The sequence below is a fragment of the Neopelma chrysocephalum genome, unplaced genomic scaffold (assembly GCF_003984885.1).
Source record: "Neopelma chrysocephalum unplaced genomic scaffold, ASM398488v2 Primary Assembly neopelma1_25, whole genome shotgun sequence".
Classification (NCBI taxonomy): Eukaryota; Metazoa; Chordata; class Aves; order Passeriformes; family Pipridae; genus Neopelma; species Neopelma chrysocephalum.
Window position 1 is genome coordinate 40,820,990 of NW_020897694.1, and position 15,773 is coordinate 40,836,762.

General features: G+C 40.9%; 1 protein-coding gene across 3 annotated transcripts in view; it reads left to right on the forward strand.

The window, feature by feature from the left end:
* The window catches only part of TUBGCP3 (tubulin gamma complex associated protein 3), a 60,225-nt gene extending 45,157 nt beyond the window's left edge, over nucleotides 1-15,068 (forward strand). The window contains exons 18-23 of one of the 3 annotated variants that reach the window (XM_027675071.1): nucleotides 549-637; nucleotides 772-903; nucleotides 1,283-1,423; nucleotides 1,956-2,072; nucleotides 4,276-4,332; nucleotides 14,566-15,068. In XM_027675071.1, the coding sequence (XP_027530872.1) occupies nucleotides 549-637; nucleotides 772-903; nucleotides 1,283-1,423; nucleotides 1,956-2,072; nucleotides 4,276-4,332; nucleotides 14,566-14,667 (638 nt within the window). In that variant the 3' untranslated portion in view covers nucleotides 14,668-15,068. The other 2 variants (XM_027675070.1, XM_027675072.1) reach the window with 2 other exon arrangements.
* Nucleotides 15,069-15,773: the final 705 nt, after the last annotated feature.

Genomic DNA, 15,773 nt, shown 5'->3' on the forward strand with positions numbered 1-15,773 from the left:
TCACTCTTCTATCCCTTTTTATTCACTCTTCTATCCCTTTTTATTCATCTTCTTTGTTGCCTTCCTGTTTGTACCTGCATATTCCTCTCTCTTCTGCTGCCTGTTAACTAGTAAGTCTCATACATGCACACTTTGGAATTTACTAGTTTTACTTTCATTCATTCCTTTTGCTTTTGTTTAGCTAAGAACAGAAGAGGCTAAGAAGAGAAAGATGTTTGAGAAGAAATAGGGAAATTCTTAAGTGTAGTGGCTCTGGTGTATGTTTAGTGGACTGGGACTTTTTGATCCTATTTCTCAGTGGAGATTGTTGTATTTGTCAGCATCTGTAATGGCTCACTCTTGAACATTTTTTCCAATCTATCTACATTTTTCAGTAAAAAATAGCTGCAATGTTCTTTGCTCATCTGTTGCCAGCCAATCTTGCTGCTACTATCTAAGTGGCTGTTTTATGAAGTATTCAGTCTGGTAGAAAAAAATTTACCAAGCTGATATATGGTTGGGCTTGTCCTTGCAGTCTTTAATATGCCATCTCTTTGAATTTTTTACAGAGCTTTCTGGGGTGCTGCATCAGTGTCACGTTCTGGCATCAGAAATGGTCCATTTCATTCATCAAATGCAGTATTACATTACGTTTGAGGTATACTCTATCCACCCAATTAGTTACTTAAAAATGAAGTACTTTTAATATTTTGTATGTGTTATGTCTCTTAAATTTCAAAGCACTTGTCATCTAGCAAATCAAAACAGCCATATTCTGAATCATTGCTTCAGGTGCTTGAATGTTCATGGGATGAACTCTGGAACAAGGTCCAACAAGCACAGGACTTGGATCACATCATTGCAGCTCATGAAGTTTTTCTGGACACAATCATAGCTCGGTGCTTGCTGGATAGTGATTCAAGGGTAAGTCTTCTTTGCGTTCAATTGTAAGTTTATGGTCTTGGCCTATGTGTTAGGAACCACCTTCTCTTACATTGTAGGAGCAAAGAGAAAAGTAATTTTTCTTCTTTTGATATAAGGTTTTATAATGGTAATTTCTATACCTACTGCCCAGACATGGTGACACATGTTGATAATAAAACTTGCTACAATGTGGGCCAGTTGTTTTTGGTCCTAACAAGCTATGTGATTATGCAACCACTGACTTAGGGCTTTGCAAAACAGTCTCTCCAGCTGTGTGTAAAAAAGATTTTTGTATTTACTCATATTCTAGAGAATGGTAGTAACTTAAAACTCTTGCTGTACAATTGTTTAATTATTTTGTTGTCTGACTGTCTCACAGGTACTTCTCAACCAACTTCGAGCAGTTTTTGATCAGATCATTGAGCTCCAGAATGCCCAAGATGCAATGTACAGAGCTGCTCTGGAGGAGTTGCAGCTGAGGTTGCAATTTGAAGAGAGGAAAAAACAGCATGAGCTTGAGGTGCAGTGAGAATATTACTAGAACATGACAGTGAATTGGGGCAAATATACTTGTCTTTTGATATGTAGAGGTACAGCGAAAATAAAAAGTGTATTTGGGACAGATGTAAAAGTCATTAGCAGTAGCTAGTGACTGCAGACAAAACTGCTGAATGGTGGTTTTGATTTCTGTAGTGGACTTTAGACGATGAGAAATTTGGGGCTCTTTTAGGTGAAGTAAATGAAAGGGACCTTAATATTCTGAACCCTTTTGCGTAAAATGCCAGAGCTCCGTGTCTGCCTTCATGCTGTCAGTCTGTGGGACATGCAGTGTTGGTGAGAGACTTGCCTGCTTTGCCAACGTCAGATTTCTTTCATGTGCTGTACAACCACCACAGGGACTGATAGTTTCAATATTGGAGGCTCCAGCTTTGTCCTTTTTTGGCAATAGTTGATTTTTATAAGCATGGTGGTTTAGCTGGGCAGAAGGTGGCCCAATTAGCAACTTGCATCATGTAACACTTGACCTCTTAACTCATTTGGTCTCTCTGTAGGGCAAGTGGGGTGTAACTGCATCAGAAGAGGAAGAAGAGAGCAAGAGAGTGAAAGAATTTCAAGACTCAATACCTAAAATGTGCTCACAGCTGCGAATACTCACTCACTTTTACCAGGTGCCTCTTAGATTATATTTTTTTAAAATATGCTAAGCTTTGATGTGTAGAAATGAATTTCAAATATTGAGTAGGAGTAACTTATGTATTCATGTGTGCAGTTTTTGGATCTAGGCCTTCATTTTTTTTTTCTTTACTTAGAAGCCTGTATTCACTGTTCCTTAGTAGTCAAAGGGTTTGTGATCATTTATGCTCATCTCACAAAGGAGGAGTCTTTTCATGCAAGTCTCACTTTTCCTCTAGTAGTGGAAGTAATAACTATCTTTTGGTATAATCTGAGGGATAAAAACTAGAATTCCTTCTGCATTCCATTTTTTCACACTGTCTTTGCAAGTCATTGCTATTAAAGACTGCAGACAGTTTCTTATTAAAGGCCTAACACTTAGTTTTCAGCTCACCGATAAGCTGTTTGGGGGAACATGCACAGGCTGCCTTCTTTAATGGTAATTTGTTCTGGCTTTGTCTTAATTTGTTATATCTGATGCTAAAACTCCCATTCCCCGGAAAAATCAGCTGTTAGGTTTCAGGAAAAGCATTTCAGAAAGCGATGTGAGGGACACAGCACTCTGTGCCACAGCAGCCTTTCAGGTCAGCTGAAAACCAAACCCTATCCCAAATCATTTCTTGACTTTGACACATGAGGTACTCATGATGTGATGTACCTTTTAAGCTGTCTTATTTGTCTCCTTTGGTGTGCCTGAAGTTAAGATTTTTTAAAAAAATTCTGATACTGAATTTGACTTGAAGCTGTAGAGCCCGCTTTTTTCCTTGTTGCTGCTGGTATTTCTTGTATCTTTCTTGTTTTTTATATGCATAAATACACATTTAGGCAAATATGCATTGTTTTTCTAGCTAAATGAATGAATTTGAAGTGATTTTGCTGGGTTGTTACCCGTATGTTCATTTTATCTCATGAGTGGAGAATTGATTGTTTCTAACAGTTATAGCTGAGACTTTGGAGCTGTACAGCATGTGCAGAGCTCTTCCTAGGCCTCCTGTCTGGTGGTTTGCATCAAATCTATTCTGTAATGCCTATAGCTTTGCCAAGCTTTATTTAACATGGATGGAGTGCTGCATTGTCAAAAGAGTTCAGTTCACACGGGAGTTTGAAGCAAAACAGAGCGGTACACCTAGATTATAAAATACCAGTGGTTTTTGTTGAAGGCTGTAGATATCCTGTGCTTTGATGCAAGGGCTTAGATTTGGAAGGAATTTGCTGGTGGGTCCAAATATTGCAGTTTTCCCTGCCCCTGTCCCCACCTCCTGAAGGAAGTAGAGGCAAAGTGTTCAAGTGTAGGCTGTAAATAAATTGTAGTTTGTGTGCTCTACAGAACTGTTACAAGTTGGCAATGTAGATTCTGCCTGCTTGGACTGTGTTCCTGCTAAGCCCTTCTATGGATTTTCCATGCAGGACTTCCCTGGCCAGCCTTGGTCATCTTTGGAAGTAATGGAGTGCTCTAGTTATGGGCATGTCCACATGAGTATTTAGGTGGAGACCAGGAATGAACTCTTCAAGTGAGTCTTCTCATCCTCCTTAAGTCCTCTCCCTTCCTGTATGCTGTGGGGCTCATGCAGTCCCTTGGCTAGAGCCAAAAGGGAAGATGGGATCCAGAAGTGTGCCTCCCACGTGCAGAGTGCAAGTCCTCCATAAAAACCACTCCAAATACACAGTCCAGTCATTGGGTCTGTAGCACTGACTGCCCCAAAGGGCACACGCTCTGCTGTTCTGAGGTGCCCCTTGTGCTGTACAACCTACATCAAATAGGTATGTTTGAAGCAAGCAGTGCTCTAGCACTGTACATGTGTCACAGAAACAAGGTGAGGTCTCCTGTTGGCACAGATTGGGTCCTGAATGGTGTTTCAGGACAGTGACACAGAGGCATCTCCTCTGGAGCCTGGGAACCTTCAGGCAGATGGAGGGTACCAGCAGGGCATGGGAAAGGGGGAGCATGCTTCAAAAGACCAAGCTGTTTGCACTGAGTCTCTGATTTGCGTGGTAGGTATTGGAAGATAAAGTGAAGCTCTAGATTTTTGCAGAAAGAATGAATCCAGCGTAACTGATTTGTTAACAATTGGATATGAACACTTGTGCTTGCCTTTTCCTGTATTCCCTCTGCCTCCTTACTAGGTCTAGGCTCCACCTGTGCAAAACACACCAGGGATGTTTCTTTAGCTGTCTCTAGGGTTTTTCTTTCTCCTTCAGGGAATCGTCCAGCAGTTCTTGGTCCTGCTGACAACCAGTTCTGATGAAAGCCTTCGGTTCCTCAGCTTTAGACTGGACTTCAACGAACACTATAAAGCAAGAGAGCCCAGGCTGCGGGTGTCATTGGGCACTAGGGGCAGGCGAAGCTCACACATGTGAACCAGCTGCTAAGGACTGCACCTCAGTATCCGAAGGATGTTGAACCTCTTGTTGGACACAGCAATCAGTGTTGACATAATGCAACCAAATCGTTTATGGTCGGTGTCTACCATTGCTGCAGACAATATGTTTTCAGTCATGTGATTGTGTGACACTGCATAGCAGAAAGCAAAAAAAACAGTAGAGTTTTTTACACCGATGTTTCTAGAATTACCAGACTAAATGGGCTGATTGAACCTCATCCAATCAACTTGTTAAATCATCCTTTTAAACAAATGTCAATTTTATTTGAAGCTTCCTGAGCTCTTTCCACTGTAACTTATATCTATGTCAAGGAAATCGCATCTTTTGTTTATAGAAAGCACCATTTCCTTTTTTAACAAGAAAATAAGAAGGTTATTTTTTCTATATGTACTTGTTCTATTTGAAGAGAGTTTTTGTTAAAGCCAACAGATCAGGACCCAGACCTGTTGTCCATTTAAGAAGCTATACAGCATTTCATTATGCTGATTTTCAATGTTGTGATGTGTTTGACTGTGTAAGAAACTTTGTATCAGGAGACATAAACTTATATTTAATGTTTTTGTTGTTTTCAAAGTTAAAATCCTGGAATAAAAATTTAGTGGGGAAATTCTATGGTTACTGTACAGGAGCAAACTATAGAAGCAGAGTCAGGAGTGTATCTGTTGCACATAAGGTCTAAAAAATGAAGTTAAACCCTCAGTACTGTGAAGGAAAGTGTTGGTTAAGGTTGAATAATTAATGTTCAAAATCAGATTGTAGAAACAAACTGACTTGGCTAATGTTGACTTCATTCTCTTTCCTGTTTTTTCATTGTAAATATTTATATATTGCTGCCCAGAAGTTGGGGAAAGGGGGAATCTTCTTTTGCAAAGTTGTCATTATATCAGGTCATTTATTATGTTCCACAAGTGCAAGCTTAGAAAAATAAAACCACAATTATCTTTCAAACTTGTGGCTTTTTGCAACTGAAAGTTTTTGATTTTTTTTTTCCAGGGTAAGAAAGGAGAAGCTTCCAATTAGGAATGTAATGATTTACAGATCCCTACCCATTACAGGATTTTGGTACTAGTCTTATATACACCAAGACTTGTGTGCAATTCTTTAACAATTACCCTCAGATCAACCTGGTCTGTGGCCTTTTTTGCTGTTTGCCCTTGGTCTGCTTGAACCTCTGGGAAGCAGAGGCACCTGTCAGGCCATGCAGGTAAGGCTGCTGTGAGCTATGATGGAAGTGAACTCTTATGGGGATGATGCACTGACTTGCAGCCCTGGACTAGCTGTTTTCCCCTCTGGACGGCAGGATTCCTGTTGTTGTGCAGGCCTTAGAATCCTTGGTTTTGTTAAAACATGTAAGGCTTTAATCCTTGTGCCTTAGAGGACCTGCTGGTGCAGCTGCTCTCATCGGGTGTACTTGCAGGCAGCATTTCAGCTGTAAGCAAGTGTGGATTCTGAAGCCTGTGCTATTTGGTGTGCCAAAGGAAAGCTGAAGGATGCTGAACTTGGCATCACAAGGTCACAAATCATGTGACAGGCAGGAGTACTCCATTTTTGTGGGTGTGTTTGGACTGTATTGTTCTTGTAAAGTCTGGAAGAACAACAAAGCTTATGTGATTGTGTTTTGGGCAAAACTGTTAGGAAAACCAATTAGCTGCATGAACACTCTTGGCCACTGCATTGAGAGACATCTTCCATGATCCCATGTTATCGTTAGCCAATCCACAGGCCAGAGAGGCAGCACCATGTTGGACCAAAATGAATCCACCTGTATGTGGTGTGGTGGATCAGCCCTGGCTGGACATAAGGTAGCCACCAAATCCTCTCTATCACTCCTCTGTAACTGGAGAGAGGAGAGAAAATACAACGTAGGGTTTGTGAGTTGAGATAAGGACCAGGAGAGATCATTCACTGATGAGTGTCATGGGCAAAACAGGCTGTGCTTGAGGTTATTAATTAAATTTATTAGTAACAGAATTAGAGCAGGAGAATGAGAAGTAAAGTAAATCTTAAAAACACCTTCCTCCTACCCCTCCTTCACATGTTCTGCCTCCTTCCCCCCACCCTGTGGTGCAGGGAGGCAGGGAATGGGGGTTACAGTCAGTTTCTGCTGCTGCTCAGCGAGAGGAGTCCTTCCCCCACTTCATTGTGGAGCCCCTTCCATGGGAGACAGTCCTTCATGAACTTCTTCAACGTGAGTCCATCTCATGGGCAAGTTCTTCTCAAACTGCTTCAGTGTGGACTGCTTTTCCATGGGGTATGGTCCTTCAGGCACAGGCTGCTCCAACATGGGTCCCGCACAGAGCCACAAGTCCTACCAGGAAAACCTGCTCCAGCATGGGCTTCTCTCATCATGCGTCAGCAGGACCCTGCTCCATCTTGGGCCTCCCACAGGGTCACAGCCTCCTTTGGGCATCCAACTGCTGCAGTGTGGGTTTCCTCCCCAGACTGCAGTTGGATCTCTGCATCCTCCATGGGCTGCAGTGGCACAGCTGCCTTACCATGGTCTGCATTACGGGGAACCTCAGGTCCAGTGCCTGGAGCACCTCCCCCTTCTTCTGCACTGACCTTGGTGTCTGCAGAGTTGTTTGCATGTTCTCACTCTTCTCTGGCTGCAACTTTCATCTGCCCAATAACTTTTTTTTCCTTCTTAAATATGTTATCACTGAGGCATTTACTATCGTTCCTGGTTGACTTGGCCTTGGCCAGTGGCAGGTTCCTCCTGAAGCTAGCTGGCATTGACTCTGCAGGACATGGGGGAAGCTTCTGGCAGCTTCTCACAGAAGCCACTTCTGTAGTGCCCTAGTACCAAAACCTGGACACAATACACTAGGAAACCCACAGTAGTGGCTGTGCTGGGAATGATCATTTTGAGGTGATTCTGCAGGGAACTGTTAATCTGGGAAGAGTTCTCACTACTGCAGGAGTTGCTCTGACTGCCAGGCTAAAGGGGCCAGTTGGGACCTGCCATTGTCCTCATGCTCCTTTGTGGGTGGAGACCAGTCTCTGGCAGCCGTTACATTTATTTCCATCTACATGAGTTTTTTGTATCTTCCAATCTTACAATTGGAACTGGTCAGTTCAATTGGAACTGGTGTAACAAGGATAGCTTGGAGCCAATGACCCCTTTTCAAGGAAGATGACGCAATGAAAAAATTATACAGACAAAAAAGGTGAACCTTTGTGAGCATCTTTTGGCCCTATACTGTTAAGACCACATTATCATCGAGAAGGTGGATCAAAAGTTGACTAATAAATACTTAGATCTTCCTTTGGGCTTGGAAATAACTGTTAATAGCCTTGTATAAGCCTTAATACCTTATACAAGAGCACTAAAACCTCAAATGAGCGGAAAATTGTGACTTGATGCATCAATAGATAGTCATAGAATAATCTGTTCCAGCTCTGTGGGAAAATCCCCTGGAACTGGATGGGAACTGTTCCTGGGAATTTCAGTTTCTCAGGCCATGGCATCAATTCTCCTCAGAGATTGTCTTGCCCACACCTGTAGGTGTTGGAAGAGCCATTGCCACCCTCAGATGCTCTCTGATTGCCAGGCTGGGGGGAAGATTCCTGGCATGAAATAAATGGACCAGCTCTGCTGAAAGATCCCCTGGAAGCGGATAGGAGCTAATGATGCCATCTTTGATTTTTATGTTAGTTTTAGCTTTTTTTTTCCTTCTTTCTTTTTTTTTTTTTGTTCCCTTCTGCTGATTCATGCTCTGCTTTCACCTGCAGCTGGGTTTTCCCTCTTTGGGACATTGTGAGCATTACTTAGTGCTGCTTCTCTGCAACACAAAGCATGGCTTTCCTGTAGTAATCATCATGTATGTGAAGGAGGACACTGATTTTACAAAGCTCTCACAACAGAAATGCTACAGAGCTGCCCACAGCTAGCTGTGCTGTTCACTGCACGGAACAGCCATGCAACTAAGAATACTGGGAAAACCAGCTCACTTTTTTCTCTTCATTGATTTATCGAGGTGGCCCAAAAGTGATTTTGGAAGGACAAAGTGTAGGAAAATATTGGGATAAGCAGATAAAAAGGGCTGGTTTTTTGTAAATAGGATGCTGTTCACTATGTTTTTCTATCTTTGCCCTTCATCTGATCACATAGCCTGTCCTGTCTCCTTACTAAATTCCTTTCCCCTTTTCCTCTGTGTTTGTAACGGGGGTCTGAGTGCAGCAACTGGAGTGGAATTGGGGGTGGTAGGTGTGCCTGTGGTGCTGGCAACTGCACGTACTGCAGTGAGAGGACGAATGAACCCGAAGGTGAGAGGGTGCAGGGATCAGCTGCTGGCTGGACTGCCTGTAAGCCTAGCTGCTGGAGAGATCCACCTTTGCACTGTGAGCCTTGCAGAAGGTGGTCTGTTCAAGGAATTAGCGATATTGAACAGATATGTCTGCTCTACGTGGCCTTGTGCTTGGTGACTGAGCAGACTGAGTGTCAGCATGAGCAGCTGCTCTATCGGAATCTGATGGAGAGCCCTGTGCCAGCCTATCCTGCACACCAGCTCATGGGAAGAAGGAACCCATGGGATGGGACCTGTGTAGTGCATCACTGGAAAATCCATCCAGGCTCTATCTGGTGCTGCACAAAGGCAGGGTGCCAGCATCTGAAGCAAATTTTACTTGTTACCTGTATTCCTCCTTTTATCCTATTTATATTCCTGGTTTTATTCTGCCATACTAAAGCAGCTATTTTAAGTTGGTTTTTGTCAGGCCCTTATTATTGGGATCCAGAAAAAACCCTACACACTCACTCTCTCACTGACCTGGTACAGAAAAACTTATTTTTATAAGTCATATATATATATATACACATACATTACATATTAGTGAGATATACAGATGTATAGATCTCCTGCTAATATATCTATATCTCCCACTAATGGTCCTCCATCCAGCTCAGCAGGATGAAGCTGTTGGTGCTGCCTGTGTTCATGTAAGTGTCGACCTGTGTTGCCAGCAGTGTATAAATACATATGTGGTGTGTACGTGTGCTCTGTTTGCATGTGCCTATCTGTGGGGGATGCATCCTGAGCCTTGCAACTGGTTGGACCTGAGGCCATGCAACTGTGACAGCCTAACCTCTGTCAGGCTGCTGGATTCAGCAATTCCTAACAAAAATGAGAGAGAAATTATCTTACTTTGTGTCTGAAGACCAATATTAAATTCTACGTAAATATGTGTACTTAGAGTAAAAGTTGACAAGTGTCCGTCTGCTGCAACTGCACAAGTGGCTTTCCTTGCAGTGGGTGGCAGCAGCACCATTCAGGTACATTTTTGAATAGAAACATATGAGATTTCTACCTTTTTACTTTATTTTTTTTAACACCGAAATGGTTATATACTAAAATCAATGTTAAAGAATAATTCCTAGCAACACATTTACTATATTTACTATACAGGGCTGTTTTTTATTTTGTTAGTTATGTAATGCACACTTCTGGCTGGTAATTTCGATGTTTTGCTGTTAGAGTTACAGTGTCTGAAAATACAAATAGAGCTGAGGCTCTGTCTCTCCAACCATGTTTCCAGGCTGAAAAAAGCATAGCTTCTCCTCTTTTCTGTATCCTGTCCCAGGACCATTGCTAACTGACCCTGCCTGCTCAGCCCCCTCCTTTTCAGGGTTGCCAAGACCTAAAGACATTTTGGAGAAACATTAAAAGTAGAAATACAGAAACTGAGAATAAAACTACTGCCCATCTTAGGATGTTACACAATGTGCAACACTCTTCTGGGGTGAAGGGCTAACCATGTGGTCCTACCAATATCCTAAATACTTTAAAAAGAAAAGAACTGCAAAGTATTTCTGTCTTATTCTTTTAAGCTACAGGGGATATTTTTTCTGCTGACTGACAGAGAAAATATGTCTTAACCAATATGCACTCTGAAGAATAAAAAGTTGAAAACCAGTCCCTGAAAGTTTTATCTCCCTCTGTAAGTTACAGCAGCTCGACTGCCTCACGATGCAGTATGATGAAATTTAGTATCTTAGAAGCACTCACTAGGAAATGCAGAAGCTCATGATATAATGTGTTTTTCAGTGAATTAGTTACAGGCTTAGGGTAGGAGATCAAGGACAGAATATAGTCATAATCCAGTTTTATTTTAGTGATTCAATTATTCTGTCAAGGCCCTGTGGATTTTCTTTTCTTATACCAGATGCTGTGAATAAATGCCAAGGTCTCAACTCTACATAGGAGCATAGTATTTATTTAAAAAGCCTGAATCTACTTGATTTATTTTGTTAAAATTAGTTGTGGAGGGATTCTGTCTTCCTCCTGTCATATGTACGTGACATATCCTGTCTATATTTTGGACAAGAACTTTTTCAACCTTTTAAAATAATATTCCTATCAAGAATGGCCAGTTATCTTTGGTTACTGTGTACAACTTCCAGTATGCTACATCTAACAGTGATTTTCAATATTGAAGACACTCTTTAAGTTCACAGGTAAATTTTTAAATACACTGAGAGTTGAAAGCTAATGAATGATTGGAAAAAAAAAAGGGAGGTATTTGGACAGAAAATTGGGGCTTTATTTAAAACTTCTAGACTTGAAGATTGGAGTCCTCTGTGACCTTGCATGTTTCACCTTGTGAATGTTTCTGATGCTGACCTAGGAATGAGCTGTGAGTGTGCACATTTGTACTTATTTCAATTTCACCTGAATGAGCAACCTCAGAGATGACAGAACGTATTTCACACTCACATAAAGTGCTCAGGTACTTCTCCAAAGTGCCTAATTAATTTTGGCCACTTGAAACCTAAAATACCATCTTAACCTCTAATATAATTCTGCTGACTGGAGAGAGGCAGAAGAGTTGGGAGAGCTGCAAGAGATGTGCAAATATTGGCAAGCAGAGCAAGGACAGATAAAAGAACCTGCTATTTCAGAAGTCAGAGGAAATAATTCTGTCTGGTTTCTACAAGGGCGTTGTGACCATCACCTGCTCTACCTTATTTAACAAAACAAAATTACAGTACCAAGGATAACAATAAGCAGTCAAAAGTAAAATGCTCTCTTTCTTAGTCTGCAATTTTTCAGAGTGAAAAGTTTCTACAGCCATTGATTTAACAAGTCATATTTCATTCTGAGGGCTTGCTGAACCAGTTTTAAAATAAAATGAAAGCATGTTATTTTTATATTGACAAGGAATACTATGAATTTAAAGTATGGATCACTCAGACTCTCTAAAGGAACAGGCTCCCTGATGTAATATTTTTAAATATTTTCTGTTAGCTTGGTCCAATGCAGTCTTTGAGGCATCAGAATCACTCATAAGAATTAACTTGATGCTTACTCTCTTTCCCCAGAAGAGTAACAAAGGTGCCTCGGTCAGTATTTATCTTCTTTCTTTTTGTTCCAAAGTTAGCTTTTTGCTATTACCCTTTGACTACCCAGTATTGTACATTCTCTCATAACATCATTGGACTAAAACCTGAGTGCCACATGAGTGGAAATAGAGACTCAAGTGCAGGTGAAATGACAAAGCTGACCAGCGGTGTATGGGGTCAGAGTCAACACAGAGGCCAGGAAAGCTAAAGAAACCAAAGTGATGGATATTTGTTCACAAAAGGAGAGAAGGACAGAGGAGTAGAGAGCAGGGAACCTGAAAGGCAGCAAATGGTGACCAAAGAGATGGTAAAGAAAGAGTAGAGAAAGAAAAACATACCAAGAAAAATCTGAGTGTAGGAGGTGAAATTTCTATCACTGTGCAGTTAATTTACTTAGCTCTTTGTGGAGCAAATTATGTTAAATGTTTTCCTCCAGAAGTTATCAGAACAGCAATTAAGTTAGCTAAACATTAGGGTATAGAAAGTACAATTGGAGTGATTATTACCATCAGTCTGAATATTAAAAGATATGATAGGAAAAAGCTGTCACAAGGTGATTACCCCATGTATGAAATCTTCAAGTGCCACAGAAAATGAAAACCTATTATTTACATTTGAGATATGTGCCACAGGAACAAGGTAGTTAGGCATCTAGGATGCCTCTCACTTCTACAATGGGAACATTCCCAAAGCTACTCAAGGCCACTTCATCACCCTTTCAAGTTTTTTCAAAAATTACCCAGAGAGAGGCAAAGAACACAGTCTTCTGCCTTGCTTTCTAAAAGGCACTGCATTCACTCCTTAAAAGAGGGTATTTGTACTGAGTTTTACCTCTTGTTTCTGTTGAGCATTGCTGAAGAGTGTAAAGGAACAGAGGGAAATCACAGACATGCTTACAGCAGTAGTTAAAAAGGCAAATGGGAGTTTTCCTTTAACAACCTGGTGTACAAAAATAAGAATTGGAGCATATTATAATGGGTAGAAAAGGAAGAAACCAACATGCTTTAGAAAACAAGCAATTGCACCATTTAGCGGTGAACAGAAAGCGTAAAGAGAACATAAAATGTGGGGTCTAAATGATATTTGATAAATCAGAAAAGCAGAACTTCCACTCGTTGCAACTTTATTAACACAACTTAAGTTTAAGACAAAACCAGAATCAGACCCAGACTTATCCCAGAGTTAGAATGTATGCACAGGTTCCAGCATTTCACAGGCAAAAAGTTTTGGAAATCTAAACAAAGTTCCTCCAAATGGAAAGAGCAAAACACACATTAATAACAGAATAGGAAATAATTACAAAATTAGTAATTTGATGGTAGCCAGAAAGCAAAAGCAAATAATGTTACCATTTCCTTAAGACCGTTAAAGGGCAATGCTGTAAGTGACTCAGAAAAAATAGCTGCGTATAAGCAGTTTACAGGTGCTTGTGACTTAAACTATAGGGTTTCTTAATGGGCAATTATATAACTATAGGCTTATTTTAATCTTGACCTTTCTCCTCTATAAATAAATAACTCAAAATCACTTTGAAAGGGGCAGGAAGGTACCAGACAAGATCAAATTTTTCAGCTCAGTTTAGGCAAGCTGATATGGATGCACGTTACTATTTGTAGAAGGCACCTGGACATATTGAGGGACTTCCAAGCCTCACCAGCAGAATGAACTGTCTCAGGGTGCAGAATAATAGAAATCCTACTGATCCCATCCCTTGCCAGAGTCAGCAATGCTGCCAGTGCAGCATCACACACCTCACAGAAGTGGTCTCTGTGTCTATGGTCAGACCAATCTCTTGTAGCGACTTGCAGAGCTGTGCCGGAAGCTCTGCATAAACCTCTCACATTTCCTGGACCTACTGGCCTGTGTTCTAGTACATGGACATAGAGCAGAAGCACTTCACTTTTCTAACTCAAAGACTGAAATTCCTGAAGCAGCCTTTAGAGGACAGCGGAGAATTGCAAATGATGCATTTTGAGCTCTGGCCTCATAGTCCAGGATCCTTTGGTTTTTATATGAATTATGAGTTGTGATTCCAAGTGCAGATAAAGTATTGATGTGTGCTGTTTATGAACTATGGTTTTCCAGGATAAGGCTTTTTACTTGTAACAGCCATGTATTTTTAATTATGTTGTGGCCTTTTCTATCATTAAGAATTCCACTTTCCACCTGGCTGAACTGTGGCCTTGCTAAAGGACCAGCTGCATTGTCAAAAGGAGCTCAGTGCTTCATGTTGAGGTCTAATGGAAGTCAGCAGTGTCCCCAGATAAAAAATATTGGTGACCCTTTCTGGAGGCTGTGGTGATCCTGACCTTTGGCATGGAGGCTTTAAATTTGTGAGAAATTTGCCGTCTGGATCAAAATGTTGCACATCTCCCTCCCCGAGAAAGATTGAGTCAAATTTTTGGAGAACAGCTAGCAGTAACTAGACTGTAGTTAGGTTTTGCTTGAAATTGACTGAAGCTGGCTGGGGCAGATGGGCAGAGTGTCAGCTGTTTTGGGGTGTCACTTGTACTGTACAGCCTACATCAAATAGGTATGTTGGAAGCAAGCAGTGCTCTAGTGCTGGCCTGGCTGGCATTGTACATGTGACACAGAAACAAGGTGAAGTCTCCTGTTGGCACAGGTTGGGTCCTGAATGCTGTCCCAAGGCAGTGGCAAGGGGGCAACACCCTTTAAAAGATTGAATTGTTTGCACTGGAGACTCTGACATACGTGGCAGTCATTGGAAGATCAAACTGCTGACAACCAGTTCTGGTGAAAGCCTTCAGTTCCTCAGCTTTAGACTGGACTTCAACGAACACTATAAAGCAAGAGAGCCCAGGCTGCGGGTGTCATTGGGCACTAGGGGCAGGCAAAGCTCACACATGTGAACCAGCTGCTAAGGACTGCACCTCAGTATCCGAAGGATGTTGAACCTCTTGTTGGACACAGCAATCAGTGTTGACATAATGCAACCAAGTTGTTTATGGTCGGTGTCTACCATTGCTGCAGACAACATGTTTTCAGTCATGTGATTGTGTGACACTGCATAGCAGAAAGCAAAAAAAACAGTAGAGTTTTTTACACCAATGTTTCTAGAATTACCAGACTAAATGGGCTGATTGAACCTCATCCAATCAACTTGTTAAATCATCCTTCTAAATAAATGCCAATTTTATTTGAAACTTCCTGAGCTCTCTGCACTGTAACTTGGGTCTGTGTCCAGAAAATCACATATTCTTTTGTTTATAGAAAGCACCATTTCCTTTTTTACAAGAAAATATAAATCTTTGTTATATAAATGCTTATTCTATTTGAAGTAACTTTGGTTGGAGCCAAGGGTTTTGGACTCAAACGTAATGTTTGTCTTAAGCACGTTGTTATGCTCATTTTCAATACTGTGATGTATTTCTGACAAACTTACATACTTCAATTTCTTTCTGTGCTTGTTTTCAAGGTTAATATTACAGATAACAGTCATTTAGTAGGGAAATTCTATGGTACAGGAGCAAACTGTAGAAGCAGATCAGAAGTGACCTTATTGCATATGAAATATCCTAAGAACTATAGTTGAAACCTCAGTAGTGTCAAAGGAAATTGTAGTTTCTGATGTGTTAGAAAATATCTTGGGTTATTGAGACTACTTTATTTGTCTTTCCTTGCCTGTTTTTTGTTATATATTTATATATTGCTGTCCAGATACTGTAGGAGGGAATCTTCTTGGTTTTGTTTGCAAAAAACTCATTATATTAGGTAATTGAGGCATCCATATATTATGTTCCACAAGTACAAACTTAGAAAAAGAAACAGTTATCTTTCAAACACTTGTTTTGCCTTTTGCAATGGAAAGACACTAATTTTTGAGCAGGGCAAGCAGGGAGAAGTCTCCAGTTCAGCATGCAGGTGGTTTGCAGATCTCTCTAGCAAACAAAGCCATTACAAGGCTTTGGTACTAGTATTAACTATAGCTACAGTTGTGTGGAATTCATAATTAAAA